The following is a 19110-nucleotide window of genomic DNA, read 5'->3' as shown; positions in this document are numbered from 1 at the left end:
CCCCTAACACGTTCTCTGCTGGTGTCTGTGGCTTTCTCATCAGTTCTTTCTGTCCCCAGATGCACTAACAGTCACTCCTCACGGTTCTTCAAACCCAGGCTGCGAGAAGGTGCCCCACCCTCGAGCACCCTCCCCTGAAGCCACCCAACCCCAGCGGACTGACAGACGAACCCCAGCCTCCAGGAAAGGAGGTGCTCACCACTGCCAACCAGAGCCACCTGCGCCTCTGGCTAATTCTACCTACGGTCGATTCCTCTTTGGGGTCAAGAAAGAAAAGACAGTCCAGCAAACACCCTAGTACCCCCAGCTCTGTGCCCACCACTAGGTATCAGAAACGGAGCCAGCACTTCCCGCCAGCTCTGGCCTGTCCAAGGTCAGCTGGGCCTGGTCACTGCCTTGCCCCCACCTATCTCTGCCCTCGACCCTGGTGGCTCTGACGCCCCTGGAGACCCTACATTCTTAAAGTGAATTCAGACCCATGGGATCAAAATGACCCTTCCTCCCCATCCACACAACCTCCCCCCAACAGACCTTCCCGGGGTTCCAGCTCCCACCACCCTCTCTCTGTTGGCCATTCCTAAACGCTCCTGACAACCCCAAGCGTCCCCGAGCTCCCTTCTCTGCACACTTTGGGCACATCCTGACCCCTTTGGTGAAATTCATGTAGAATTTCACCAAAGTGTCCCTCCCACCTCCGTTCTCAGCTCCATCTGACTCCACACTGCGAGTCCAACAAACCCTCCCAGGGCCCTGAGGGAGGCGGCGGAGCCCCCACCCTCCCCCCCAACTTTCGGTGAACACCGATACTCAAATGCAGAACTGACTGGCAAAGGTGAAGACGTCACTGGTGACGTCCGCGCAGCTCAGGGCGGCCGGGACCCGAATAGGACAGCCAGGGAGACCCCCGTGGGTGACTGACAGTCCGGCTGGGCTAGATGGCATTGAACACACAAACCCTTGGTCGCACAGTAGAAATCTGGGATCCAGGACCGCGGGAAAGTGAATTTGCATCCTGGATGCTTGATTTCACCGGGAAACCTACGATACCCTTCCTCCGATGAAGACGAGGCGGTTCGGTCCTCAAGGCAGAGGTGTGGGCCGTTGGGGAGTCACCGTGCCCAACCCCAGCCCAGCTCGGATTGGTCAGCTCCTCCTTCGCCCCGGTCTCCCGGGGTGACCAAAAGAACCTGCAGGACCCAGGAAAACCTGTTTCAAAGATTAGTTGCCCGGAGGCCCAGGAGATCAAGCAGATTAGGGAGGCGGGGGCCACACCCCGCATATTTTACAGCTCCGGGGGCGGGACTCGGGCGCAGACGGCTCCGGGCAAGGTCCAGGGCGTCTAGCTCGCGCTCCGCCACGGGACAGATGGTGCCGAAGGGCCGCGCCACAGCCGCCGCCAGGTGCGCGGGACCCCGGGACGCAGCGCCCCCTGGGGCCTGGAGCTGGGGGCGCAGGGTGGAGGGGCAGGGGAGTCCATGGTGAGCGTGGATCCCCGGGAAAAAGCAGCTGCGTTTGTGCCTAAAAGCGATCAAGACACTAGAGGCCCGTTTTGACCCGGACCGAGTACAAAATACGTGGGGCGGCGACAAAGCCCCGCCCTCGGGGTTAGGAGGAGAACAAAGAGCAAGGCCGGGCTGGGCCCTCCCCCACTTTCTAAGGCACGCCCTCGCGGCCCCCTCCTAGCGCCCCGGGAGCGCGCTGCCTGACCTCCCTATAACACTAGCCCCCCACCCTGACCCATCCCCCACCCCTGCAACACTAAGATGCGCGCGGTCCCCCTCCCGGCAACCCACAAGCCTCCCCGAGACGCCCACCTCTCTGGCCACGCCCGGGCCCGCCCCTGTCCGGATCCCTCCGGAGCAAGGCCGTCTCTCTCCGAGCCTCCACGAGCCGTCGCACCCGGGCGCAATGGTGGGGTTCGCACAGCACCCGAGGAACCCAGGCGCTCGGGGCCTCCGGACACGCTGGAGCGTACAGCCCAGGTCCGGGAATCCCGAGCAGGGCCACCCGGTCGCCAAGTCCCTCCGGGTTAGAGGGCGGGAAGAGCCCAGGGCCCGCCCCGTGCGCTCCGAGTCCCTTTACGCAGGGTAGCCTGCGCGCTTCGGGAGCGCGCGGTTACGCGCGTTTCAAAGCCGTGCCGTATCTCCGGGTCTTGTCTGGGGTGCTTTTAATCTCACTTTATCCTTTTAATATGTAAGTGGCCCTCCGCCACGACCCTCCCGGCCGCCTGCATCATGGCGCACCCGGAACTCGGGACACCCAGCCTCTCCGCACGGACGAAGGGAGGCGCCAACCCTGAAGGCGCGTACTCACCCTCCTAACCCGCCCTTTACTGAGGCTTCTGCGGTGCAGTTACGCAGTGGTGGGAATCAGGGGTCTGGATTCAAAAACAAAACTAAGTTTGGCACAGCGGGCTTGTTTGGGTTCCCTGCGGTGCGTGTCGTTCTGCAAGCAATTACGACAAAAGGAAGCCAACCGTACATGCAATCCCTTGCTAAATCCTAAATTAGGGGAAAAAGCACACGCCTGCCCAGGGAGCCGCTTTGCAAGGGTGACTTTTCCTTCCAAAGTGGAGACGCTCACGCCTGCCGTTTGCGTTTCTCTGCAGGGCCTGCTGGCCGGCTCTCCTCACTGTGTGTTTGCTTCTGAGGACTTGCGACTTGAAAACAGCCTTTAAACCAAATATTCTACTGATAATGGCGGACGATCTTGGCATCGGGGATCTTGGTTGCTATGGGAACCACACTCTGAGGTACAACGTGCTGCTGGTGGTCCTGGTGGGGTCTCTGAGGGGGCGTGCCCATCTGGCAGAGGATGCTTTTAAAATCTGCCGGGTGAAAGTAGGAAATTCCTGAGTGTATCAGATCTCGACGGTGAAAAAATTAGTTTTCCAGAGGAAAATAGTGCCCTTTTCCAACAATATGGAACAGCGGGGGGTGGGTATATGTTTCCTTTGGCTGCCTTAGCAACAGACCACGCAGGGGTGCACTGTCCTGGAACCGGACCTCTGAGGTCCAGGTGTCCAGGGGCTGGTGGCCGCATCCCTCCGGTCTCTGCCTCCGTCTCCACGTGGCTTCTCCTCTGGGTCTGCGTCTCCTCTTCTGTCTCTTCCCAGGACACTGTCATTGGACGCAGGGCCACCCTGACCCAGGACGACCTCCTCTGAGATCCTCCCCTCATCCCACCTGCAAACACCCTATTCCAAGGAAGGACCCTTCCAAATGCTTTCCAATGCAAGGACCTGCTGAAGCCGGGTGCCCTTCCCCTTCCTGACAGTGACATGGGTGTGGTTTTCTCAGGACGCCCAACATCGACCGGCTGGCGGAGGAAGGCGTGAGGCTCACCCAGCACCTGGCGGCCGCCCCACTCTGCACCCCGAGCAGGGCCGCCTTCCTGACCGGGAGACACTCTTTCCGATCAGGTGGGTGTCGGGGGGAATAACCAAAGAAAGGCACATCTGTGTCCACTCATTTTATTTTTTTAAGACTGTATGTATGTATTTTTAGAGAGAGAGAAGGGAAGGGAGAAAGAGAGGGAGATTCCTGTTGGTGGCTGGAATATCGATCAGTTGCTTCCCATCTGCACCCCTTCCTGGCACCGAACCTGCAACCCAGGCAGGGGCCCTGACCAGGAATCGAACCCGCAACCTCTTGCTTTAAGGGATGACGCCCAACCAACTGAGCCACACTGGCCAGGGCTCGTGGATTTGTTTTTTAACAATCAGGCCGTGATGGCTGAGATACAAGGGAAATGGTAGAAACACAGTTTGCCCTTTAGTGTCTCGTAATGGCCTAATTGCTGTGGTTTACGGAGTCGTGAGAAAAGTCACGATACGTGGAGATTCAGAAGGCTGAAAGTCTCGTGGTAGCTGACAGGGATGTTTTCTTTCTTTAAATATTGGCATCAAGCCCTGGTCGGGTGGCCCAGTTGCCTGGGAGTGTTGTGCTGTACACCAAAAGACATAGATGGTGGCTGGGTGGATAGACATGATGGATGGATGGATGGATACATAGAGAGATGGCAGATGGATGGATGGATACATAGACATGATGGATGGATGGATACATAGAGAGATGGTGGATGGATGGATACATAGAGAGATGGTGGATGGATGGATGGATACATAGACATGATGGATGGATGGATACATAGAGAGATGGTAGATGGATGGATGGATACATAGAGAGATGGTAGATGGATGGATGGATACATAGACATGATGGATGGATGGATACATAGAGAGATGGTGGATGGATGGATGCGTGGATACATAGAGAGATGGTAGATGGATGGATGGATGGATACATAGATAGACATGATGGATGGATGGATACATAGATAGACATGATGGATGGATGGATGGATACATAGAGAAATGGTAGATGGATGGATGGATACATAGACATGATGGATGGATGGATGGATGGATACATAGAGAGATGGTAGATGGATGCGTGGATACATAGAGAGATGGTGGATGGATGGATACATAGATGGTAGATGGATGGATGGATACACAGATAGATGGTAAAAGGATAGATAGATAAATCGGTAGGTGTTGGATGGATGGGTGGGTAGATAAATACGTGGATGGACGGAAAAATAAAAAGAGCTGATGGATGGATGGATGGACAGATTAGCTGAGTGACATGGGGACTCGGACTCGCTACCTCAGCACTCCTGATTTTCGGGGCCGGGGCATTCTCTTGGTAAGTCTGCCCCGCACACTCCAGGGTGTTTCCAAGCACAAGATGCTGTTCGTACCCCGCCCCCCACACTGTGACAACCGAAACCAATTCCAGGCCCCTTGGAGTGCCCCCTGAAGGGGCGTGCACACCCGCCCCCAGTGGAGAGCGTCCACAGCCGCCGGCAGACCCCAAACGCCTCCCCTCTGCTCTGCTCCTCAGGCATGGACGCCAGCGACGGGTACCGGGCCCTTCAGTGGAACGGGGGCTCGGGCGGGCTCCCCCAGAACGAAACCACGTTTGCGAGGATCCTGCAGCAGGAAGGTTACGCCACAGGCCTCATAGGTACTCGAGGTGCTCTTGAAGAGCCGTGGTTACGGGAACCCCTCCCTGTTCTTCCGAGGGGAAACGGTCATGGGTCAGAACCAACACTCGGCGCCGGGCCTGTGCAGATTCTCTTGGGTCGTCTCCGGTGCTGGAGTTTCTCACGTACAAGGAACTTTACTTCAGAATCTTGGTGGACTCCACCTCTTCTTCTCCCCGGACTTGCCCATCTCCTTGTCTCCTGCTGTGCTCTTTCAAATCTCTATCATTCCCTTCTCTTTTAAATGTCTGCTGTACTCATCTCCCATTGCAAACTTGGCTGCTTCATGCCTTTGTCGTCATCGGAACCTCTAAGTTGACCTGACAAGGCGCTCGGTGTCTGACATAGGACGTAGGTGTTTTGCGCTGAGCTTTTTTTGCTTCTGTCTCCAGGAAAATGGCACCAGGGCGTGAACTGTGCCGCCCGTGGGGACCACTGCCACCACCCTCTCAACCACGGATTTGACTACTTCTACGGCATGCCCTTCACCCTGGTGAATGACTGCCAGCCAGGCCGGCCGCCCGAAGTGGACGCCGCCCTGAGAGCAAAGCTGTGGCGTTACACCCAGTGGGCGGCCTGGGGGGTCCTGACGGCCGCCGCGGCCAGGGCCTGCGGGCTCATCTCCGTTCCCTGGAGGGCCGTGCTGGCAGCGGCCAGCCTCCTCCTCCTGTTCTTCGTCTCCTGGTTCTCCAGCTTTGGGTTCGTGCGGCGATGGAACTGCATCCTGATGAGGAACCATGACGTGACCGAGCAGCCCATGGTTTTGGAAAGGACAACCAGTGTGCTGCTGAAGGAAGCCGTGTCCTACATTGAAAGGTAATTTAACCACCAGGTTAAAATTTTTTTCTTTGTTTTCAACGTATTTTTCAAGTACAGTTGACATTCCGTATTAGTTTTAGGAGCACAGAATCATGGTTACACTTTTATATGACCAACAAAGTGGTTCCTCCTGATACTTCCCGTCCCCACCTGGCGCCCTACACAATTATTACAGCATTAGTGACTCTGTTCCCTGTGCTGGAGTCTGCATCCCTGTGACTGTTCTGTCACTATCACCTGTACTTCTGAATCCGTCCACCTTTTTCAATCAGCTCCTCATCTCCCCACCGTCTGACAATCATCAGTGTGTTCTCTGCATCTTGGAGTTTGTTTCGGTTTTGTTTGCTTAATTCTTTTCTTTTTTACATTCCACATATAAGTGCAACCATGTGGTGTTTGTGTTTCTCTGTCTGACTTATTTCACTGAGCGTAATACCCTGTAGCTCTACCCAGGCTGTCTCAAAAGGTAAGCGGCCATTCTTTTTCACGGCCGAGTAATATTCCATTGTGCGAATGAGCCACATCTTCTGTGCTCACTCATCTGTGGATGGGCACCTGTGCTGTTGCCACACCTGGCTGTAACACTGCAGTGAATACAGACGTGTCTTTGTCTTTTTCAATTCGGGTTTCGAGTTTCTTCAGAGAAACACCCACAGGCGGACTTGGTAGGCTGTAAGGCAGTTCCGTTTTTGGTTTTCTGAGGACATGCCGTACTGTTTTCCACAGGGGCTGCCCCAGTCTGCATTCCCACCCACAGTGCACTGGGGTTCCCCTTTCTCCACGGCCTCACCAGCACCTGTTGCTTGTGGACTTGTTGATGCTGGCCGTTCTGAGTGCTGTGAAGTGGTACCTCATGGTGGTTTCAATGTGCATTTTTATCATGGTTAGTGACATTGAGCATCCTTTCATGCGTCTCTTGCCCATCTCAACCCGTCACCTTTCAAAGACAAGAGGAGCTCTCAGAGCATCTGCGTCCCTGTATCCCCTTTGGGATTTTGTAAGCCCACCATTGGTGCAGACGGGCTTGAGGAATTCAACCCTTCCTGTGGACTGGTTCCCCAAACTCCAGTCTCCGCTGTGACCCCACGGGCCCCAGAGCGTTGACACAGAGGCCGTTGCATCTGAAGGGCGTTTTTCTCCTCCCAGTAACAAGCACAGGCCGTTCCTCCTGTTTGTGTCTCTGCTGCACTCACACATCCCCCTGGTCACCACAAACGAGTTTCTGGGGAGGAGTCAGCACGGCTTATACGGCGACAACGTGGAAGAGATGGACTGGCTTGTCGGTGAGTCGAGGCCCGATGGCACTCGCCCTTGGCCTCCCCGGGGCAGAGTGCCAACACCTCGGCCGTTTCACCCTGCAGTAGAATCGGAGAAAAGGCAGGGCAGTGAGCAACTTGCCCCGCATCGCCATTTGCCCCGCTGCTTTGGTATCTTGGGATGTCTTGGTCTCCTTTTGACCAAAAATCACCCTGCCACAAAGTGCATTACTTAAAGCCAGCCAGAGGGATTATGGAAAGTGAAACATAAGGCCCTCTTTCGGGATAACGGGCCAAAATCGCTTTCTTTCTATGGCCTCAAGAAACCAATGAGGTTGTAGACTCTTAACAAATTGTGGGCATTGAAATCATCGCTATAAATGACATTGTTCACGTCAAAATGAAAGGGTTTCGAAGGGCGGGGCAACCGGAGCCCACACAGGGTCCCCATGAGCAGACAAAGGGGTGGCATTTACAAGTGATGCTCTTTTATGTAACTTTTCCCGAAACATTCTGTTTTTCCATAAAGGTAAAATTCTCAGTGCGCTTGAAGAAAACGGTTTGAAAAACAGGACATTCACGTACTTTACCTCGGATCATGGAGGGCATCTGGAGGCGAGGGATGAAGCACTCGGCCAGCTGGGCGGATGGGACGGAATATACAGAGGTAAGACCGATGGACATTAGGGCTCAAGCATAAATAGGTGGCCAAGCAAGTCAGTCTGAACAGTGAAGGCTGGACATAACGTGGAAGGCAAAGAGTGAATTCAAGGGCTATTTTTTTGAGCATCTCTGACAGACCATGTTCTAGTTTGACGAAACGGAGAGATAAGAATACACACCCTTCCCATAAAGGCCTGACATATTTATAGAAGAGACAGATGTAGCCCTGGCTGGTGTGGCTCAGTGCATTGAGCACAGGACTGTGTGCAAACCAGGGGGCCGCCAGTTCGATTCCCAGTCAGGGCACAAGCCTGGGTCGTGGGCTGGGTCCCCAGTAGGGGGCGCTCGAGAGCCAACCACACATTCATGTTTCCCTCTCTCCCTTGCTTCCCCTCTCTAAAAATAAATAAATAAAATCTTTTTTTAAAATAAGAAGAAAAAGAGAGAGATGTAGAACTAAATAATTAAGATAAAATCACAATAAAGCTCATTGTAAATGAAAGGTGACATCGCAACTCTAACCCCAGCTGTGTGCCTGCTTTTCTTCCAATAGATCATATCAGATTTAGGGTATAATTCGCTTACATGGGTATGTTTGTATTTTTTTTAAAGTCTGGTACGGTCCCTTGCGTTATTTAGGGATTTGATATTTCTGAAGTGTTCTACTTCCTAAAGTACATTTGGAACCCCCCCCCCCCCCCCCCCCCCCGCAAATCAGGACTGGTGTTGCTTCTAAAGTCATTCAAACAGCAGCCAAAAGTTGAGTCGCCCGACACGCACGCCCAGCTGAGGCTGGACAAGGTGACGTTTCAACGCTTTGCCGGTGTCAGCTCTCAGGCTGTGAACACCATCCATTTCCTGCCACGTGTTTATATCTTCACGCCTTCTGGTGGTAGGTTACCTGTTTAAAGCAGCCTCACGTGGGAAGAGAAGTTCTGTCTGGTGTCCCTAAGCTCAAGGACGCTGGGGTGTGCCTTACGGAGATGAGCTTCATTCACGCACAGGGGACAGTGTCGGAGGCTGTGAGTTCAGCGTTGATGAATGAGCCACACCCAAGCAGTCAGGGGTCTTTAGGCAGAAACGCCAGAAAGCCAAGGTTTAACTTGTGGGCTGGTGTGAATATAGTGACCACAGGCTCTCAGGCACCTTTCCCCATCTTAACCCAAACACCAATAGTCCCGTAATTTATACTTCAGTGTTGGAGGTGACTTTCTAGAACATACGTACTGGAAATAATAAGAATTGACTATGTACGGACCTATAACGTCTTGGGAAGTTCCCACATGTAATTGTGTTTGTGGTAGGCAGAATTCTAACAGTGGTCCCTCCAAAACGTCCCTCCCTGTGCCCTGGTATCTGGGACCATGACCAGATATGAATGCCAAGGTCACTTTCTGCAACATAACACAGGTGACAATTACACAGGGAGATTATCTGGGTGGGTGAGCCTGGCCTCATCCCATCCATCCATCCACCCATTCTTCCATCCATCTACTCATCCATCCATCCTTCCACCCAACCTTCCATCCCTCCATCCACCCAACCTTCCATCAATCCATCTACTCATCCATCCATCCACCCATCCATCCATCCATCCACCCATCCACCCATCCACCCATCCATCCATCCATCCATCCAACCACCCAACCTTCCATCTATCCATCTATCCATCCATCCATCCATCCTTCCACCCAACCTTCCATCCATCCATCCATCCATCCATCCATCCATCCATCCATCCACCCAACCTTCCATCCATCCATCCACCCATCCATCCATCCATCTATCCATCCACCCAACTTTCCATCCATCCATCCATCTACTCATCCATCTGTCCTTCCACCCAACCTTCCATCCATCCATCCATCCACCCATTCTTCCATCCATCTACTCATCCACCCATCTATCCATCTATCCAACCTTCCATCCACCTGTGCATCCACCCAGACTCTTGGTTCTGTTTCCCTGGAGAACCCAAGCAAAAGGAGTCAGACAGTCTTAAAACATGAGCGCTTGACCAGCTGTTGATGCCTCAAAGGTGGGGGTCACCTGAACAGGTGAGTGTGACCCTCTGAGCATGGGAATGGGAACCTCAGTTCTGCACCCACAGCAAACATGTTTTTCCAACAACCTGAGTGAACGTCAAGGTGAATTTCTCCCTCTGATGCTTTACCTCAGAGCCCAGACAGCCGACACCTAGATTTCAGACGTGTGGGGCCCAGAACAGCACCCAGCACACTTCCTGGCACCTAGTAGACACCTAGTAGACAGCCGTGGCACCTAACAGACAGCCGCTGAGTTTGTAGTGACTGGTTAGGCGGCCGTAGGCAACTACAGCAATAGCATTGCAATGAAGACACCCATAAGAAGCATTTAGTGGTTGGGATTCTGTTTAAAATTCTCCCACTGTAATATGCTAGCTTGCATTTCCGTACCTGGAGGTCCTAAGGAGTGTGAGCACGTGGTTCACTGTTATGTGTATGTTAGGAAGAAATAGTAGTCGTCTAGTGCTTCATCACTATTAGTATTTCAGCAAGAGGCAGACGGGGACCCCACCCAGTACCACAGCTCTCTGGCAGGGGTTCGTCTTGCAGACAAAGGACCTGGAGAGTGAGGGTAAGAAAGCAGGGCGGCGGGTATGCTGAGGTGTTTGGAGAAGAGGAGAAAGTAGGCTCCCAGGTCCAGTGCCCTCTCCTTCCAGGAAAAAAAGGAAGAAGAAAGAGCAAGACCACTAACTTGGTGTTTGTATGAAACCCCACTAATGATTCTGAAGTGACACATTCCATGTCCTGTTTGTTGAGGGGATCACAAAGGCACCCCAAATTTCAGGGGGAAGGGATATGGACTCCACCTACCGGGGAAGGGGCATCACAAGGTTCTGGAACAATCCCTGTGGCCAGTTTTGGGAAACAGGAGCTGCCCCGTGGGCAGCTAGGCACGGGGTTGGGGGGAGTGTGGAGACAGACACACAGACGTGTGGGTGTCTGGATTGGGCAGTCTCCTGGGGAGTCCTCACGGTTTGTTTGCTTTCAGGCGGCAAAGGCATGGGCGGCTGGGAAGGCGGGATCCGGGTCCCCGGAATATTCCGCTGGCCCGGGGTGCTGCCCGCTGGCCGGGTGGTCTCTGAGCCCACGAGTCTCATGGACGTCTTCCCCACCGTGGTCCAGCTGGGGGGCGGCGAGGTGCCCCAGGACAGGTACGTGAGCGGACAGCCTGCTCCCTGATTCCAGACATCATCCACATTTTGGGGGGGAAACCAACAATATGAGAACAGTACAAGAATCCTCACATCCTCCAATGTAGGGGACAGCTTAGCGTAAAGTAACCCAACTCAGGCAAGCTTAAGGTTAAAATAAACTATTGGGTCAAGCTACCTGTTCTGCAGTTTCGGTAAACTTTCAGACCTCTGCTTAATGGGGCGGAGATGAATGAACTCGTTAGAAAGTGACCCATGGAGACATCGCCCCATCACTTTCTGAAATGCCGTTTTGCCCACGTGTAGTTGAAGCTATGATAATATGTAAAAATGAGTTCTCACCTCGACATTAGCACTTTGGCAAAGAATCACTCTCACACGAGAGAAAAAAGTAGACATCAATATATATTTTCTTAATCGTCACCCAAGGACAGGCTTAGAGAGGAAGGGAGAGAGAGAGAAAGAGAAAGAAACATTGATTAGTCACCTCCTGTATGCGCCCAGAAAGACCCATTGATTAGTCACCTCCTGTATGCGCCCAGAAAGACCCATTGATTAGTCACCTCCTGTATGCGCCCAGAAAGACACATTGATTGGTCACCTCCTGTATGCGCCCAGAAAGACACATTGATTGGTCACCTCCTGTATGCGCCCAGAAAGACACATTGATTGGTCACCTCCTGTATGCGCCCAGAAAGACCCATTGATTAGTCACCTCCTGTATGCGCCCAGGAAGACACATTGATTAGTCACCTCCTGTATGCGCCCAGAAAGACACATTGATTAGTCACCTCCTGTATGCGCCCAGAAAGACCCATTGATTAGTCACCTCCTGTACACGCCCAGACTGGGGATCGAACCAACAACCTAGGTGTGTGCCCTGACCAGGAATCGAGCCTGCAACTTTTTTGGTGCAAAGGACAACGATCCAATCAACTGATATCTGGCCAAGGCTAGAAATGAACATTTTGATCATAATTTCATTTTGTTCCAATAGAAGGACCGAAGAAATACGCTTGTGTAAGTGTTGATAATGTCAAGTACCCTTTCCCCAAGCTCCCCTCACAGAAAAACATATTTTTAGTTTGATTATTCGTTGAGAGAAAGAAGCAAAGCTCTAGGTGGGTGGCCGGAATATGGGAGGGTGTGTGTTTGTGTATCAAGCAAGACTTCTTTTAAGAAACTCCCACACGCAATCACAGAAGCCCACAAACTGAAGTCCTAGGTCAGGTCAGCAGGCTGGAAACAGGCGGAATTTGTATATTAGTCTGGGGGCTGAAGTCCACCTTTTCCCAGAAGCCTCAGTCTTTGCTCTGGACAGCCTTCGACTGATTGGATGCGGCCCACCATCCTTCTCCAGGCGGTCATACTCCATGAAGGGTCCACGGGTTGTCGACAGCAGGCCACGGCCGCAGAATGCCTTCATCATAACTCGCAAACTAAGGTGTCCCCAAACGCCTAGCCCAGCAGGCACACAAAGTGAGCCCTCCCCCCCGAATCTGGGTGCAGGGAAAAATAAAACAGTTGCTCCAAGGGCTTCTCTGTGGTCAGAAAAAGCCCCACTTTCCCGCGTTCCACCCAGGTTAAGGCGTCTTCATAGTTACACTGTGTTTCTAAGGAAGGACCTAGAGGCCACGGGCCCATCCAGTTATACAGGTGACAACGTATCTCGGAGTCTGTCGGGATTGAAAAGGTTTCTGCAACCTCAGCGCTTGAGCCGGGGGCCTGGGCGAGGCAGCTGGACTTGGAGAAGGCTTTGTGTTAACCTCCGAGGTCAAATCGGGTGTGTGTGTGTGTGTGTGTGTGTGTGCGTTCTCTTCACCCAATGCTGCGTAACGAGCGTCCCTGAAACGTGGTGACTTCGAGGCTCAGTGGGGCAATACGTGCCTTGCTGGCACGCTGGCAAACTGGTCACAGCTCGGGGAGACACCTTGAACCTGCCCCCCCCCCCCGTCGCTGCCAGCTGGAGTTTGTTCCCAGGGGCAAAGCACGGCCCTGCTGGCCTCGAGGGCTCATTCCTTCCTCCGGTCTCTGCACTGACTCAGGGTGATCGATGGCCGCAGCCTGCTGGCCTTGCTGCGAGGAGCTGCTGAGCACTCGGCCCACGAGTTCCTGTTTCACTACTGCGGGCAGTATCTGCACGCCGCACGCTGGCACGAGAAGGAGCGTGAGTACACGCCCGCCCGACACCGTAGGGGGCCGCGGGGACCCAGGGTTCTCCGGGGAAAGGGGTTGGGTGGGGGACGCACAGGGGGATGGGAGGATGTATGCATGCATGAACACAGACACAGGTACATGCATGGACACACGGACACGTGCAATGTGACAGCTCAATGTCACCAGTCACCTTGCTTTCTCCTCCCTTTCTGTTTCTGTCACACGGGAGTTTGATGACGACACCCCCGTGCCGGTACGTGGGCCGCGTGTCTGCTCTCCATGGATCCCCGCGGCCCTGACCACGGCCCGTTTGCCTCCAGGTGGACGGCTATGGAAGGTGCACTACCTGACTCCGCAGTTCCACCCCGAGGGAGCGGGGGCCTGCTACGGCCGAGGTGTGTGCCCCTGCTCTGGGGCCGGCGTGACCCAGCACAGCCCGCCGCTGCTCTTTGACCTCTCCAGCGACCCTGCGGAGGCACGGCCCCTGTCGCCCGCCTCCGAGCCCCGGTTCCACGAGGTGATCGCCACGGTGGGCCAGGCCGTACGGAGGCACAGGGTGACGCTGAGCCCAGTGCCCCCCCAGTTCTCCCTGAGCCACATTCTCTGGAAGCCGTGGCTGCAGCCCTGCTGTGGGACCTTCCCATTCTGCTCCTGCAGCCAGGACGGAGACCACAGGGACACGTGACCTCCCGGGGGCAGGGGGAGCCGCCCTCGGGAATGTACCCCCAGCCCGCGCTGGCAGGACTCGGAGAAAGGGGAGCCCTCCTGCACTGGAGGTGGGGGTGCAGGCGGTGTGGGGCTTCCTCAGAAAACTAAACATGGAACTAAGTGCCTTCTGACCCGGTGATCCCACTTCTAGAAATAAATCCTCAGATTCCCAAAACACCGGTGAGAAAGAACGTGGGCACCCTTATGTTCTTAGCAGCAGAGTTATTCATGGTTGCCAAGCCCTGCAGACAACCTGAGCGTCCCTCGGTGGGCGCGTGGGCAAAGAAGGTGTTATTTCTATACACTATGCAGGCAATAGGATATTATTCGCCCACGAGAAGGAAGGGTACCTAAAGAGCAAAATAAATGATAACGTGAAGGAAGTGTAGACTATAAAATTTCAGGAAGTGCAGCCCCTTTAAAATGGAGCCTGAGCGGCCGGCCCCGAGGTGCTGCCTTATACATCTCGTGCCTCCAGCCTGTGGGCGTTGAAACAGGGCAAAGTCAGCTCTGCACGGGGCCCAAAGCCACCCTGCGTCCCACAGAGCTGTCTGCAAAGGTGACAGGAAGGCAGACGGGGCAACCCAGGTATGTGCCCTGACTGGGAATCGACCTGGCGACCCTTTGGTTTGCAGGCTGTGCTCAATCCACTGAGCCACACCAGCCAGGACAGTGTTTCTGTCTTTTTTTAAAAAAGGATTCTGCCTGTAAGTGAAATCCTACGGTATTTGTGTTTCTCTCTCTGACTTATTTGACTGAGCATAATACTCTCTAGGTCCATCCATCTTGTCACAAATGGTAAGATTTGGGTGGCGTGGTTTCTTTGTGGCTGAGTGATATTCCATTGCGTGAATGTGCCACATCTTCATTATTCCGCCACTCGTGGACACCAAGATGTAAGTTCTTGGTGCCCAGTAACGACCAACAGCCACACGACCGAATTCCCAGACGGAGCCCAAGAAAACTAAAGACAAGCAGGTGCTACACCCGTTCCCAGCACTGTACTAAAAGCTCATGGGTCACCTCCCTTTTCTCCTCACCACGTGGGCGGACACTAGGTGTCCCTCCCCTGCAAGGCACAAGTAGGGGGCAGTAGGTGCAGCTGTGCCTTCCACAGCCAAGGACACCCAAGGGAGACCCAGGTGAGGCTCATCTGGGGCGCTGATTGGGCTGCTGCCCGCGCTCTCTACCGCCCCCACAGGTGGCTCTCGGTATTGCCTCTCCCCCACACTAACCTCCCCATGCCACGTGCTCACGGCACCCCCATCACTCCGTGGAAGCAATGCAGGTGCCATCCTCTCACTAGAAGACACCCTAGCTGTCCCCTCCCAGCACAGAAAATACCAACTACTCCCCTATTTTCATATCAGAGGTCAGCTTAGTGTCCGATTCTAGGAGCGCACCTGGACATGCTTCCAGACAGGGGGCAGGATGTTCTTCACACAAGGAGAGAAGGTCAATGGATGTCCGCTTAGGGTCAGAGGGACAGGTATTGCAATGGGTGCAAACGAGGGGCACCAGGCTCCACTCAGGTGAGCTGCTGACGGGGGCCGCGCACAACCACCGTTCCACACAGAACCTGCGGTACTGCTCCGTGGCCACGCTCCCCGCGCCCTCGGCAGCCTCCCTACACGGTGCACAGACCTTGATTCGCTACGTGGCCTGCGTACGGGCACGATGCTGAGGCAGGGCACACTGGCAGCTGCCAATAGCGCCCGCCGCAGGAGGCGCACACAAGATTGGCCCTTCCCAGGTGCTCTGCACTAAATTCCGGTGGCCTTTCTTTCATCATTCCACCCCCCAAATGGCCCGTGTGAGTGAAAAAATAAGGAAGCAGTATGCAAAACGACAAGTTCAACGTCTGCAGAGGCCGGGTAGCTAAGGCACGCGGGCTGAATCGGTCCAGGAAGGGGCCATGAAGAAGGCGTTCCCAGAAGGAGGTGAGGGTGTGTGTCCAGCCAGGTAAAGGAGCGCTTGCCAGGTAGATGACTCGTACCATCTCTGGAGCAATGAACTCCTGTGCAACCTTAAAAACTTGGAAAACACTCCAATATTTTAACAGGTTCTGTTCTTGTTGAATTTTGAATTTATTTTAAAAACGTTTCCAGGGACAGCGTACATTGAATACTATTTCGTCTTAGTTTTCACATGGATAGCATAGTGTTCTGACAACCATATACACTACAAACTGATCCTCCCAATATTTCCAGCACCCACGTGGCACGAAGCATAGTTTTTATAGTATTAGGGACTATATTCCCTGTGTTGGACTTCACTTCAGCAATTCCACTTCTGGGTATATATCTAAAGAAGCCCTACTGTTCTGAAGGAATACACACACCCCTATGTTCATTGCAGCATTATTGGAAACAGCTAAAATTTGGAAGCAGCTCAAGTGTCCATCAGTAGAGGAGTAGATGGAACAGCTTTGGTACATATATACACAATGGAATATTACTCAACCATGAAAAAGGAAATCTTACCAGCTTGAGAGCATAAATGGACCTAGAGGGTATTACGCTCAGTGAAATACTTCAAAGAGAAACACCATATGATTTCACTTATATGCAGAAGCTACAGAACAATATAAACGGGCCAACAAGAAGAGAAAATGAACTTAAATTCGTCACGCGCAGCATTGTGAAGGTCTCGGTGCTAACGTTCACTCATAGGTGCACAGGCACACTAGCTGACTCCCTACGTGGTATTCTCTTAATTTTCCCCTGAACATAGGACTGTCATGTTTCACTTCCTGATTCTCTGCTCATTATTTTGCTATAAAGTCAACTGGAGTTTTCTTGAACTACGATTAGCCCTTTTTTTTTTTTTTTTGCTATTAAACTCATAAGAAAATGGCTTGTCTGCAAAGCACGTTTCACACACTGGGTGTATCTGGAGCTGCACCATTGCGTTTCAACAGGCGTACTTTCTGCCACGAATCATAGTCCAGTTTTTGTTTCTTTGGATGGTGGGAAGAGTTGGTATAGAAGCTGGTCAGCTTTTAACCAACCCAAAGGCACTGTTGTGCTGTGAACTCTAAACAACACAGCTCTGTAAAATCAGGATAATTGGCCTGCTTTGCCACCCGCAGCACGGGTGGCCGAGAGCAATGCATTCCGCCTCAGCTTGCTTGCGATTCCACCCAGAAATTCCCAGCCCGCGACTGTCCATGGGCAAGTACGTACCAGGCAATAGTGTCAGCGGGCTTCAGCCAAGGCAGTTAGAGAAAGAAAAGTTCTACCCTTTCTTGCTGTAAAGCTACACATCACACATCTTAACCCACCTGGCCAAATCAATGTACCTGGAAATCCTCTTCCTGCCCGTGCTCCTCCTTTCTGCCCCCCCAAAGTAAGCATTTCTAGAACAAGAAAACGGTTTAAAAAAAATCCTTTCTTTTTACCAAAGTGTTAGGAATAGTGCAGGTTGAATCCCATCTCTCAGGGACTGAGCTTGTATCAATTCTGTCGTCCTGACATTGTGTGGTCCAGACTCTGGCCCTGGAATTATTCAGAACCGTCTTATACTTCTTACATGCATGCCATTCAGAGGTCATCAAAATGTCCTTGAACTTCTCCTGCCCTGTAGTGGGACATGTCCCAGTGCCTCCCATGTACGGAGACCTCAGTGAGCTTTGGGAGGGATGGGTAAGTGGGTGGATGGATGCACGAGTGGGTGAATTGATAGACGGGTGGGTGGATGGATTAGTAGTTAGGTAAATGGGCAGATGAATGGTTATGAATGATGGATGGGTGGGTGGGTGGATGGATGCACGAGTGGGTGAATTGATAGATGGGTGGGTGGATGGATTAGTAGTTAGGTAAATGGGCGGATGCATGGTTATGAATGATGGATGGGTGGGTGGGTGGATGGATGCACGAGTGGGTGAATTGATAGATGGGTGGGTGGATGGATTAGTAGTTAGGTAAATGGGCAGATGAATGGTTATGAATGATGGATGGGTGGGTGGGTGGATGGATATTGCATTGATGATGGATGGATGAATGGACCAATGTAGGAATGAATAAATGGATATATTGGTGGGTAACTAAGTTGGTGAATGGATGGATGGATGGGTGGATGAGCGCTTGGATGGATGATAGATGAATGGATGAATAATGGATAGATAAATGGAAGGTGGATGGATGGATGGATGGATGGATGGATGGGTGGTAGATGAAGCCAAATGCTACAAAAAAGGCAGCTTCCCTAGTCTACGTACCTTACTTATTACCAGCGATGTTGGAAACCTCTGCGGTAATTTAAATGTACTACAGAAAAAGGCAGGCAAGCCACATTCCTTCACTGTGTGGAATACCAACTTTTCTTCTGCTCTCTCAGAACGCACACAAGCACACACCGGAAGGGAGACCGAGTTGCTGTCTCGAAATTTCAATCAAGTGCGTTAGCAGCTGTCTAGCAAGATGAGGATGCAAAAACAGACCTGCGTGTTGAACGCGGTCCGTCGGCCTGTGGACCACGACACCACTGCCCACCAACACGAATTCTCTTCTCCGGAGTGGCCGAACCCGACTCCGATATTCCTCATTCACACTGCTTCCCTCTCCCATGTGCTGGCTCAGGCTTCCCTTTCTCCTGCCCCAGCACCACAGCACACAGCAGCCACACTCTTTCCGTGGGACGCATTCACGGCATTATTCGGACGGTGGGCCACCGCCCACCCCACACACCTCAGGCTGTGTCCCTACGGCTGTTCTCAATAACGCTTTCCCTGACTATCCTTCTCCCGAAAGAGCCGAGGTGATATGGCTTGCAGAACAGCGAGGCTGTTTGGAACTGAGGTAGCAACAGCCAGCACGGAGCTGTTCAGGATGAACACGGTGGCAGCCCGCGAAATGAGCGTCCACATCGCCTCCCCCGACGCTGTGATCACCACGAACAAGTTCTCCGCAGACATCCCGTGCGGTACGCAAGCCCTTGCTTCTTGCACAGAAGCCGGCAGACCAGCTCAGGAGAGGTCACAGCTCCCTGGCCAGCTGGGGTCTGTCTCCCAAACACCTCTGGCATTTCCCACGTCGGGGGTCTGTGGATGGCACTCTGAGGCCCCGTCGGGTTTCACGGAACGGGAGCAAGAGCTGCAATACACTTGGCAAAGTCCAAACGGGACTCCAGCTTGAGACATTGAGCGTTTACCAAGTCCTCGGAGGATGTTCGAGTCTGGGGGCTCCCGAGCAGGCACGGAATGCGTGTCACCGCGGGTATGTGCTTAGGAGCTGAAGAAGATGTGTTGACGGGGAGGTCTAT

The 19110-nt window shown here is 53.1% G+C and overlaps 1 protein-coding gene across 1 annotated transcript; it reads left to right on the top strand.

Moving 5' to 3' along the window:
- The first annotated feature begins 1853 nt into the window (after positions 1–1853).
- LOC139440584 (arylsulfatase D-like) lies at positions 1854–15451 on the top strand. The gene is made up of 10 exons (XM_071220384.1): positions 1854–1982; positions 2609–2752; positions 3300–3421; positions 4908–5030; positions 5442–5865; positions 7015–7151; positions 7654–7791; positions 10821–10983; positions 13029–13150; positions 13461–15451. The coding sequence occupies exons 1-10, from the start codon at positions 1909–1911 to the stop codon at positions 13823–13825; spliced, it is 1812 nt and encodes a 603-aa protein (XP_071076485.1). The 5' UTR covers positions 1854–1908; the 3' UTR covers positions 13826–15451.
- Positions 15452–19110: the final 3659 nt, after the last annotated feature.

Source organism: Desmodus rotundus, chromosome Y (assembly GCF_022682495.2).
Source record: "Desmodus rotundus isolate HL8 chromosome Y, HLdesRot8A.1, whole genome shotgun sequence".
NCBI classification, from domain to species: Eukaryota; Metazoa; Chordata; class Mammalia; order Chiroptera; family Phyllostomidae; genus Desmodus; species Desmodus rotundus.
The sequence above is the reverse complement of the archived record's forward strand: the minus strand, read 5'-3'. Positions and strand labels throughout refer to the sequence as shown.

What these genes read in the sequence shown, in the direction of transcription:
- LOC139440584 (XM_071220384.1), top strand. Translation starts at nt 1,909, where the DNA reads ATGGTGGGGTTCGCACAGCACCCGAGGAACCCAGGCGCTCGGGGCCTC. An exon ending in GAGACACTCTTTCCGATCAG is followed by an intron (nt 3,422 to 4,907) that starts GTGGGTGTCGGG and finishes TCTGCTCCTCAG; the next exon opens with GCATGGACGCCAGCGACGGG. An exon ending in AGAGATGGACTGGCTTGTCG is followed by an intron (nt 7,152 to 7,653) that starts GTGAGTCGAGGC and finishes TTTTCCATAAAG; the next exon opens with GTAAAATTCTCAGTGCGCTT.